General features: G+C 43.3%; 2 protein-coding genes and 1 non-coding gene across 4 annotated transcripts in view; 1 reads left to right on the plus strand and 2 right to left on the minus strand.

Annotated features, from left to right (window-relative positions):
• Positions 1–7,101, minus strand: part of LOC126382699 (granulocyte-macrophage colony-stimulating factor receptor subunit alpha-like) — a 16,255-nt gene extending 9,154 nt beyond the window's left edge. Inside the window, exons 1-6 of the mRNA XM_050032734.1 lie at positions 7,036–7,101; positions 6,455–6,528; positions 6,141–6,224; positions 2,796–2,848; positions 2,519–2,673; positions 2,217–2,389 (exon numbers count right to left, since the gene is read on the minus strand). Of these exons, the coding sequence (XP_049888691.1) occupies positions 2,217–2,389; positions 2,519–2,673; positions 2,796–2,848; positions 6,141–6,224; positions 6,455–6,521 (532 nt within the window). The 5' untranslated portion in view covers positions 6,522–6,528; positions 7,036–7,101. The remainder of the gene's footprint in view (positions 1–2,216; positions 2,390–2,518; positions 2,674–2,795; positions 2,849–6,140; positions 6,225–6,454; positions 6,529–7,035) is intronic.
• Positions 7,102–8,230: 1,129 nt separating this feature from the next.
• trnae-cuc (transfer RNA glutamic acid (anticodon CUC)) lies at positions 8,231–8,302 on the minus strand. Its single transcript has one exon. It is a non-coding gene; the product is annotated as a tRNA-Glu (tRNA).
• Positions 8,303–8,536: 234 nt separating this feature from the next.
• The window catches only part of LOC126382462 (caspase-8-like), a 7,694-nt gene continuing 5,980 nt past the window's right edge, over positions 8,537–10,250 (plus strand). Inside the window, exon 1 of one of the 2 annotated variants that reach the window (XM_050032343.1) lies at positions 8,537–8,779. The gene's annotated coding sequence lies outside the window, so the exon portion shown is untranslated. Of the gene's footprint in view, positions 8,780–9,242; positions 9,949–10,250 lie in introns of those variants that run through there. The other variant, XM_050032345.1, reaches the window with a different exon arrangement.

Below are 10,250 nucleotides of genomic sequence, written 5' to 3' on the forward strand. Positions count from 1 at the left end.
TCGGGGCGCCTGACCAAAGGGCAGCCCCCTCACTCTGAGATCTCTCCACTTTGTGCATGTATAGGTCCTGTTTGTGCATGTGTGTGTCTTTCGGACCTGTGTGTAATTGACAAGCAAGAGTGAAAACATTGAATTTCCCCTCAGGGGGATTAATAAAGTGAATAAACTGACTGACTGTTTTGTCTGGCATTGTCACAGGAAACCACAGTTTCTCAGTTAAAACCAAAAAAAAAAAAAAAAAAATTTATGATCTCTGCGGGTGGACTAACCAGGAGTGGAGCACCATATTCTAAGCCCCATGCATAAGCAGTCTCTGTGGGTGCCCTTTCTCTCTTGATACATGTCTATCTCATGCACCTTTTGAAGGTTGATGGTGTACGTTAGTGCTCCAGCAGCATAAGAATTCGGTCACTCTGGGTATAGAAAAGAATCTAAGTGCAGGGATGGACTAAACTATATTGTGCCTTGAGGGGGCGAGAGGGGAGCTTTCACTATTGTTTTATTCAAAGTTCAGTCTTTCAGTTGATTTATTAAGCCAGTTTTAATTCAATTATGGCAATAATTAAATAGAAATTAAAAACTGCAAACAAAACCAACCTGGGTAGTGATCGAACGAATGAGATTGTGGATAAAAGTGGCCAAAATGAGTTTCCTCTGCGGGGTGGCTTGGCTCAGCCCTTAGAGACAGGGGGAGGAGTTTTCTGTTTAGTAAGTGTTGGTGGTGCTTTTTGTGGTTGGTGTTAGAGTGGCTGTGCGTCACTTATCAGAACAAGGAAAGTGACTCATCAGTCAGTTCGAACGTCCATCCATCTGTCCCTTTCCATCCACTTATGCCTGGCCGGTTTGCCGGGGCAGCAGGCTGAGCAAGGTGCCCCAGACGTCCCTCTCCCCAGCAACATTTTTCCAGCTTCTCCAGGGGGACCCCGAGGTGTTCCCAGGCCAGGAAACCTAACAGGAGGTGCCCGGGAGGCATTCTGATCAGATGCCTGAACAAACTCAACCTGTCCCTTTCAAAGCAAAGGAGTCGGTACACATCAAGGAAAAGGTGAAGAAGATGGGCACCAACTGAACCAGCATCCTGCCAGCTATTGTACAGGCGTTGTAAAATAAACTGGACCACATCTGTGCTGCATCAGTTTCCAACGGGATATCAGGAACTGAAATATCCTTTGTTTCACTGAAACTTGGCTAAATCCTGGACAGCGTCATTCAACAAGGAGTCTCTTTTTCTATTTGCTGATCCAACAGCAGCGGCACGGTGCTGCAGTGATTAGCATTGTCACCTCACAGGGTTCTCCATGAGGGTTTTTGGTTTGGACCTAGGGTGGGGGAGCCCTCTGTGCAGAGTTTACATGTTCTCCCCGAGTCAGCGTGGATTTCTTCAGGTACTGTGGCTTCCTCCCACAGTCCAAAGACATGCAGGTTGATTGGTGACTCCAAACCATTTCAGTATGGTACCTTTGGAATCAAAAGTTACCTACCAGACATGGTACCTAGACCCTAGCATTTCCACAGCAAACCTACTCTTTCATGTGGGCGGGAATGATGTCACTCACTTCTCCGTCCAGAACTCACCGTATTTCCTCATTACCGTAGACACAGAGGGAAGTCTGCACCTCGTTTATCGTCCACAGAACGAGGCTGCACGCCGAGATTTTCAGAACAAAATAAAACAGGCTGCAGTGAGAGTCTCTCTCCATGGGATATTTAAAAATAGCAGGTTTGTGCATTTAGTCCTTCTCAGGCAAGCTCGGGGGTTTAGTGTTGCCGGACTCGACAGGAACTACGCTCTGCGATGCTTTTTTTTTTCTCAGAGTGAGGATCAGAATATATGTAGTTCGCATAATCTGGTCGAAATTAATATATATAAACACTTGAAGATCCACTCATTACTAAAAGTGTATGTCATATAAAAACTAAAGTAATGGTAAAGTTATCACAGTGAAATTTAAGGTGTGCTGATGCATTCACGTCATCAACTCATGCACTGAGTAACATTACAAGTTAACGTTCCACCTAAAAAGTCATTTTTTTCTCAGACTCCAGCTGCTGCAAGAGGCAGCAAAACATCCTTTCATTTATAGTAACAGTAATAAAACTCTTCACAGTATGAACAGTGGTTACATGAGCCTCAAAACCAGCCACAACTCAGCCACAATTTTAATGATTCACATGAAGACCTCAGCAACTACTCAGTGTTTGCCTTGGAGTGTTACCTATCATGTCCATGTCGTATGCGCAGGTGTAGAACGTCCACTCGTGGTGCAGGGTTAAGTTAAAGCAGAGGATTACATGGCTCCCATGTTCATGCAGATGTAAGGAACTCAATCCGACTCTTTCCCCAGGCGAAGCATTCAGAGAGCGAACTGTTCTCTCATCATCACAAATACTGATTGAAAAGACAGAGACAGAAATTAACACTCTATATTATAATTTTTAAATGCCGGTTTTATAAGTGTACATTTATATCAATAAGTATTCATCAAAGTTTTATGTGTCATTTAAAAAATAAGAATACCTGATATGAACAAAGAGCTGCGTGTCCTTCTGTAGATTGTGGAATGACCAGGAGCAGTTCAGTGTATTTGTTGGATAAAGGAGGCAGTGAAAATTATCATTCACCTCAGGCTCCTCTACATAATGTCCCTTCTTTGAAGTACGCTCTGGATATATCTGAAACAGTTCAAACATAAAGAACAGACTATAGAAATCAAAAATGTAATCTTCATTAAAGTAGGAAGCTTTTGTCGAGCCTGTGTGGCCTCTGGAAGTTGAAATAACATTTTGATTCTCACATCGCCATGAATCTTTTCCAGCTGGCAGACATCTTGACTGTTGGCCTCCGTCTCTATTAAAAGAGGACACACATTAAGAGTTATAGCACGAGAGAAAACATAATTAGAAGCCATCAAGTTCTCACTTGACACACAGTGACCTGCAGACCAGTCTGAACATCAGTGCCAGTCTATCAAAATTTAAAACATGTTGCACTTTCTTTTCTGCAGTGCACCATGCTTAAAGAGACAGTTCACCCCAAAATCCAAAATACATATTTTTCTTCTTTAGTTCTGTTTATCAGTCTAGACTGTTTTGGTGTGAATTGCAAAGTGTTGGAGATATCAGCTGTAGAGATGTCTGCCTTCTCTTTAATATATGGTGGTGCTCAGAGTGCCAAAAAAATACATCTGAAAAACTCAACAGCAATGTCTCTTTCCAGAAATCATGACCTGGTTACTCAAGATAATCCACAGACCTTGTTGTGAGCAGGTTCATGTAGGAACTATTTTCTTTCTACCAAACAACTCCTGCCAACTGTATCAATGCACAGAGGGAACCTTGCATCTACTCATGGACAAGAGGCTGGAGCTTTTACGTTAGCTAGCACAGTGGTGCTAGGTGAGCCAGCAATAGATGCATTTTGAGCACCACTAGCCAAGTGCCATACAGTTCCATTTGTTATGTATGAGTAAGACACTATTCTGTTTTACGACATTACGACGTTCTACGTCAGGGTTGTTGAGCCTTACGTGTGTGTGTTTGCGTTGGCGGTACAAATGGCACAGCGAAGTAAACGGCAGCTATTTTTTCATGCAAGACTGAAACCGAGTGAGACTCGTTATTCTTACACCACACAAGAATATAACACCATTATGTTGGAAAGAAGGCAGACATCTCTACAGCAGTTATCTCCATTGCTCGGCAACTCACACCAAAACAATCTAGACTGATAAATAGCATTACAGGTAAGAGAAAAAATATGTATTTTTGATTTTGGGGTGAACTGTCCCTTTAAGACTTTAACAATGGCCAAAAAAAACATTTCAACAACTCAACAGCAATTTCTCATAAGCCCATTTTACTCCAAACACTTTGGGTATGGTACCTTAAACAAAACGTAGCTCCTCAGACACGGTATTTAGAACCTGGGTTCGCTTTTCCACCACAAACAGTACTCCTAAATATGGGCGGGGTTGTTGTCACTCACTGCTTCGTCCAGCGCTCACTGTATTTCCTCATTTATCAGTCTGCACCTCATTTATTGTCCCCAGAACAAGGTTGCACAGAACAAAATAGAACAGGCTGCAGTGGGATATTTAAAAATAGCAGGTTTGTGCATTTAGTCTTTCTCAGGCAAGCTCAGGTGTTTAGTGTTGCCGGAGCCCCCAGGAACTACGCTCCGCAACACTTTTTTTTTTGCTGAGATGACATGGGGCACTTTTCCGCTCTGAGTTGCGGTATTTTTGACTCGAAGAGTTCAGAGCGCTCCAGCAAAAACACCAGGGGCCGTATTCACAAAGCTTCCTCCTACCAAGAGTTGCTCCTAGTGACGAAATTCTAAGAAAATTCTTAGAATTGAGACGTTTTCTTAGAATTTCCCCTTAAAGTTAAGACTAGGTCCGTGTAGAGATAAAAGTTATTCACAAAGCATCTTAGCCCTTAAGAGAGCTCCTAAGGTGAAAGACTGGTAGGAGCAGGGAGGAGGGCTTCTAAGAGGTTTAGGAGTTTCCTAAGCAGAGGAGAAAATGGTGGAAACACAAAGAGGTCGGAGAAATGGTCTCTAAACACAAAATGACAGTGAGTAAATGAAATGCTACAGATGAGATTGTGCGGGAATAATGTTTGTGGTAGATCTCATTTGGGATATAACGCTAAATAACGCTATAACACCAGGAAATAAAATAATCACAACACTAAGATATATGAATAACTGGAAACATGAAACAATGCAGCAGTGATGACTTGGGTCTGTCTCAACCTTCCATCAGCAGAGTGATCCCTCTAACAGACTAGAGCTTAGATCGGGCCCAAAAAATTCAGCCCGACCCGGCCCAAGCCAGTGCACGTTATGTCCGAGACCGTCCTGGCCCGTCCAATTAACTGTAATCATGGGCCCGAACTCGATTTAAACCCGACATTTTTCAATAAGTTGGCGTTACACTTAACGCTAAGGACACACCGAGCGCATTAGTGCCGCGCTTGACTGTCCACACAGGCAGCGCATTTCTCCTGCGCTCTCCACGCCGGTTAAACATCGACTCCACTCGTCTGTTCCCGTCAGTACTCGTTTTTTCACTTCACCAGGTCATTTTAAACATGGGTAAGTCCATATTTTCATCGTTTTTTATAACGTAATAAGTTAATGACAATTTGTCATTGCATGTCCATGTATTGAGCGTGTTGGGTAAACACTGAATGAATAGGGCATATTTTTTGCAGGCACGGCAAGCAGCTGTCCCTCCCACTTATCTCTACCACCCGCCCTCTCTCTCTCTTTCTGTATGTGTGAATTGCAACCCCCAACCTATAGCCATTTCTCTCTCTCTCATATCTGACACTCTCTCTCTCTCTCTCTCTCTCTCTCTCTCTCTCTCTCATCTGACCGGGCCCGGCCTGGGCCCGTCAGAGGGGTGGGGGACCCGCGGGTTAGGCCAGGCTCGGGCAGAGAATCTAAGCTCTATAACAGACAACACTATCAATCTCATATTGTGATGCAGTCAATTTCATTTCCACTGGGTGTCCTCACACCTTGCAGGCTCACAAAGGGGCGTGTCTGTGACAACCAATCACACCCGTCAGAAGAAAGCATCACACCTACCAACAGGGTCAACCACACCTCCTTACTAAGATACAAGTTTCTGTCTCTTCCTTGCTCAGAGTTGCTCCGAGAACTTTCCTACATCACCCCTAAGCTCCTTACTAAAAGTTTTTAGGCTAAGTTAGGAGCTCTGTGGGAGTATTCTCAGAAAGTTTGTGAATATGGCCCCAGGTGCCTAGACAGCAGAAATGCAAGGCACGTCGCAATGCAAAAACAGCGAGCAAAAAGCTGAATTCTCATTAAAAACAATTACAAAAGGCCGCCTCCAACTGCTAAAACACTTTCTGTGTGATCGAGGCCTTAATACAGTGTTTCCCAACTGGTCCAGCCATGGCTCCTCAGTCATTAGTTTGCGATCCACACAGTTTTATTTAATCAGCATCATATTTGCGTTTGGCCATGTCGTAGAGCTAGTTTCCTGTCTCTGTCAACTAGCTGTCTGTCAGTCACTCATTCTACAGCACGTCAGAATTAAAGCTCTGTACCAGAAATTCACTTTACTTAAAAAAAATTGTGGTCCATTCAGAATGGACCTGCGACCTACCAGTTGGGATCCACTGGTTTAATATATCAACATTTTCTGAGTCATTTCCCTTTATTGGGTGCAGGAAGCTGGTTTCCTCGAATACTGTAAACAAGAAAAGCAGAAATTGCAACACCACCCTGATGAAAACAAGATAGCCAGAAGTATTTGACGAATCAAACTGGTGCTGTAAAGATGCGACATTACAGTAATACCTGAAGTCCAACATTCATTAATGTATATCCATTAAGTGTGTGTGTGTGTGTGTGTGTGTGTGTGTGTGTGTGTGTGTGTGTGTGTGTGTGTGTGAGAGAGTCATGTCAAGAGATACGCACCACTTTGTGAGGCACACAAAACCAGCAGACCGGACCAAAGTATTGGATGGAGAGGAAGCAGTTCCATTACCAGCCTTGGGGATTCACACATACAGAAACACACACTCCTGAGCATACAGCATGTTGTGTAGGTTGAAGAAGTTGTCGTATCAGTCCACACTGACTTATTTCCTGACTGTTTATACTTCCCCTTTTTAAAAGCCTGAATTTAGTGACCAACATCTGGTAAGACATCTCAGTGGGTAATCGAACACAAACAAACAGCTCTCTAAAAATGAGTCTTGATTCTCGTCTCGCTTATATTAAAATGTGAGTTTTAACAACATATACATATCCACTGCCTACAAAAGCTTTTACATTTTTCCACACACTAAAAGGAAAAGCAAGAAAAAGTTAGCGGTGTTTTGTTTTATTTACACAATCAGCTATACTACCCTCTCTCAAAAGTGCTAAATGGATAAACCCATGATAAGATATTACAGGTGTTAGCTGCTTATAAATATAATCTAACAAATAATCTCCTACAGCAGCTACACATTACACTGCCGTGATCGTAGATAGCGTTACTCAAAAGTTTTTACCTCCGCCTGCTCCTCCCCAGTCGCTTACTGTCAGTGCTGTCTGAAGACAGCTTACTGTGGGAAGACGAAGCATGACGTCATGTACTGTACAAAGCTTCAGGAAACAAAGAGGTTCTTCCTGTTTCTTTATTCTCTCATACATACACCGCAACATCGAAACACTTTAAACAATTTGTAGGCTACTCGGCTTTTCTGGTTACGTCCAAAGCACTGTGTTGAGTTTAGTAATAAATCTGGTAGGTTTTTTTGTGAAACTGGAAACGTTTGAGTTATTATTATTATTATTGTTTTTATTATTATTATTATTTTATTTTAATTCATTTTTTATTTTTTAAATATTAAATTGATTTATAATTTACATATCTAGGCTATTTATTTTTATTTCTTTATTTAAAATGTTAAAAATGTTGATCTTTACCAAATCAGACACTTTGTAATAAAAATTGATAACACTGATATGGCTGATACACACTACATATATATATATTTACACAAGTACATAAAACTATTTTAAAAACTAGAGCACTCGGAGAGCGCAGGCCTCCGCCAAGCAGCTTGGATTCTCGCCATTTTATTATTTTATCCACTTCTCTTCAACCTATCACCACCAAAATTGTATCATCTGTTCCTTCTCCCATTATCAACTTTCCTGAGAATTTCATGAAAATCCGTTCAGAACTTTTCGAGTTATTTTGCAGACAAACAGACAAACAGACTAACACCTTGGCCAACCTGATCTCACAGAAATACGTGAAATGACCACGACCTCTTAACACCGCATTCCGTGGTGGCAGCACGTAATGGGTTGAAATGACGTGCTGCCACCACGAAAACAATGCCAATGTAAAGTCAATTAGGGTCCTCTCCCGTGGTGGACACACGGATTCCCTGATTCAATCACGTCACGTCAACCTCGTTTTCCTCAATGATATCTTTAACATTCCTGTATACACACAAAAGGATGTGGTCCTCAAAAACCACCACAGGTTCAGGAGCCGCCACATGCGTCTCTGAGTGATGCTACTTTACAAGCTCAGCGGAGGCAAAAAAAAAAAAAGAAGTTCCCTGACCGGGAATCGAACCCGGGCCGCGGCGGTGAGAGCGCCGAATNACCACCACAGGTTCAGGAGCCGCCACATGCGTCTCTGAGTGATGCTACTTTACAAGCTCAGCGGAGGCAAAAAAAAAAAAGAAGTTCCCTGACCGGGAATCGAACCCGGGCCGCGGCGGTGAGAGCGCCGAATCCTAACCACTAGACCACCAGGGATAGACAACCTCCTCACAGAAAACAGCTCTATTTATAGGAGCACAATAAACATGGTTGGAGGTTATTTTATACGTTATGTTTCTCACATGGAACATGGTTGCTGTTCACCATCAACAGCCTGTACAGGCAGCATTGAGCCCAGCTCGCTTTGACTCCTGTCTCTTGTAAATACTCCACAGCCAACAGTAAGATAGCGCTACTCCTCCACTAGGTGGTGGTCAAGCACCACACTCACGCACCTCCATTGTCCATTGTCAGTCCACTGTAACTGACTGACTCAAGGCATCGCTTGCACACGGCAGATAAAACCTGAGTGTATGAATACAGAATTAAGTAGAAGTTACTTGTAATCCTGCAGAGACGCCAGGTTTCCTTGGGTATCAAACAAAACCTTCAGACGGATCTCTGACCTCCGAGGTTTGAAAACGAAAGCTGCTGCTGCTGCTGTGACGGGCACGAGGACACGGGATCTTCCAGGTACAGTCCGCCCAAAGTGGAGACAAGACTTCTGACCTTAAGTGACTAAAGCTTTATGTAATTATCACTTTATTATTGTTGGAGCTGTGCGAGAGTTTGTGATAATTATCGTGCCATAATCGTAGAAATGGTTTACTTCCGCTCAGACTGCACTAACGTCAGTTTGAAGGACCTGATCCCAAAATACAAAACCAAGTTAGCAGGAATTTCAGCTAGCTAGTTAACTACATGTTAAAGAGGTGTTGACTTGTTTGGATACAGGCGTGCTTGATGAGTGATGACGGTTAAGTTGTGCATACAATTTGGATAAGTATTTATAAACTGTATGTGTTGCATATATGCATGTAGTAGGTTGTTCATGAGAATCTACTCATTGAGTTGTTTGTAGGGCTGGACAATATGCAATATATGTATACACTGATCAGCCAAAGCATTAAAACCACTGGCAGGTTAGTGAATAACACTGACCATTTTGTTTCAGTGCAATGTTCCGCTGGGAAACTTTTGGCTCCTGGCATTCATGTGGATACCACTTGACACTGCTGTGAACCTAGTACACCCCCCTTGATGCACCTTGATGGCAATGGCCCCCCAAGCAGAGCAATGCGCCACGCCACACAGAAAAGCTGGTGAGGAGTGGCCTGAAGAACGTGACAGAGAGCTCAACGCATCGACCTGGCCTCCAAATGCCCCAGGTCCCAATCTGATTGAGTATTCGTGGGACGTGCCTGTACCCCAGAGGTACCCCCAATCCAAAGTGGGGCCTTTTTGGTTCGGACTTGGCTCTGATATGCCAAGGCATGGACATGGGACCTCTGGGGTGTGCTTTGGAGTCTGGCACTGGGGCGTTGGCAGTGGATCCTTTGAGACCTGTCAGTTTTTAGGTGGGGTACTGACATGTCCCATGGATGCTTGATCAGATTGGGATCTGGGGAATGTGGAGGCCACTTTGATGCCTTGCACTTTATGTCATGTTCCATGGGCAATTTCTTAGCATTGTTTGTGGTGAGGAATGGTGCATGTTCTGCTGAGGGAGGGGCCCTGCCATCGAGGAGTGTTATTGCCATGAAGTGGGGTCCGCAGCGGTGTTTGGATGAGTGAAGTGCTTCAAGTGGCATCCATGCCAGGACCAAAGGTTTCCCAGCAGAGCATGGCATTGTAACGAGATGGTCAGTATTGTTGACCAATACTGTTATTAAAACTCTGTTACTATGTTACTCATGAGTAAAGTACAAAATGATTAATCGTACTGTCACAATATGTTACAAAAATCTTTCACAGTTTGTATCAACCAAAAAAAACCAGCACTGACTGGTGTGTTTTACTAAACTCGTCAGGGGCGGAAATCCCGGGGGGGACAGGGGGGACATGACTCCCCCTTCAATAAAGCTGTCCCCCCCTAGAATAATTTGAGACACAATTAATAATTTTTGAACAATGGAGTAGTATTTATTAAAAGCACAATGTAAGC

Source organism: Epinephelus moara, chromosome 21 (assembly GCF_006386435.1).
Source record: "Epinephelus moara isolate mb chromosome 21, YSFRI_EMoa_1.0, whole genome shotgun sequence".
Classification (NCBI taxonomy): domain Eukaryota; kingdom Metazoa; phylum Chordata; class Actinopteri; order Perciformes; family Serranidae; genus Epinephelus; species Epinephelus moara.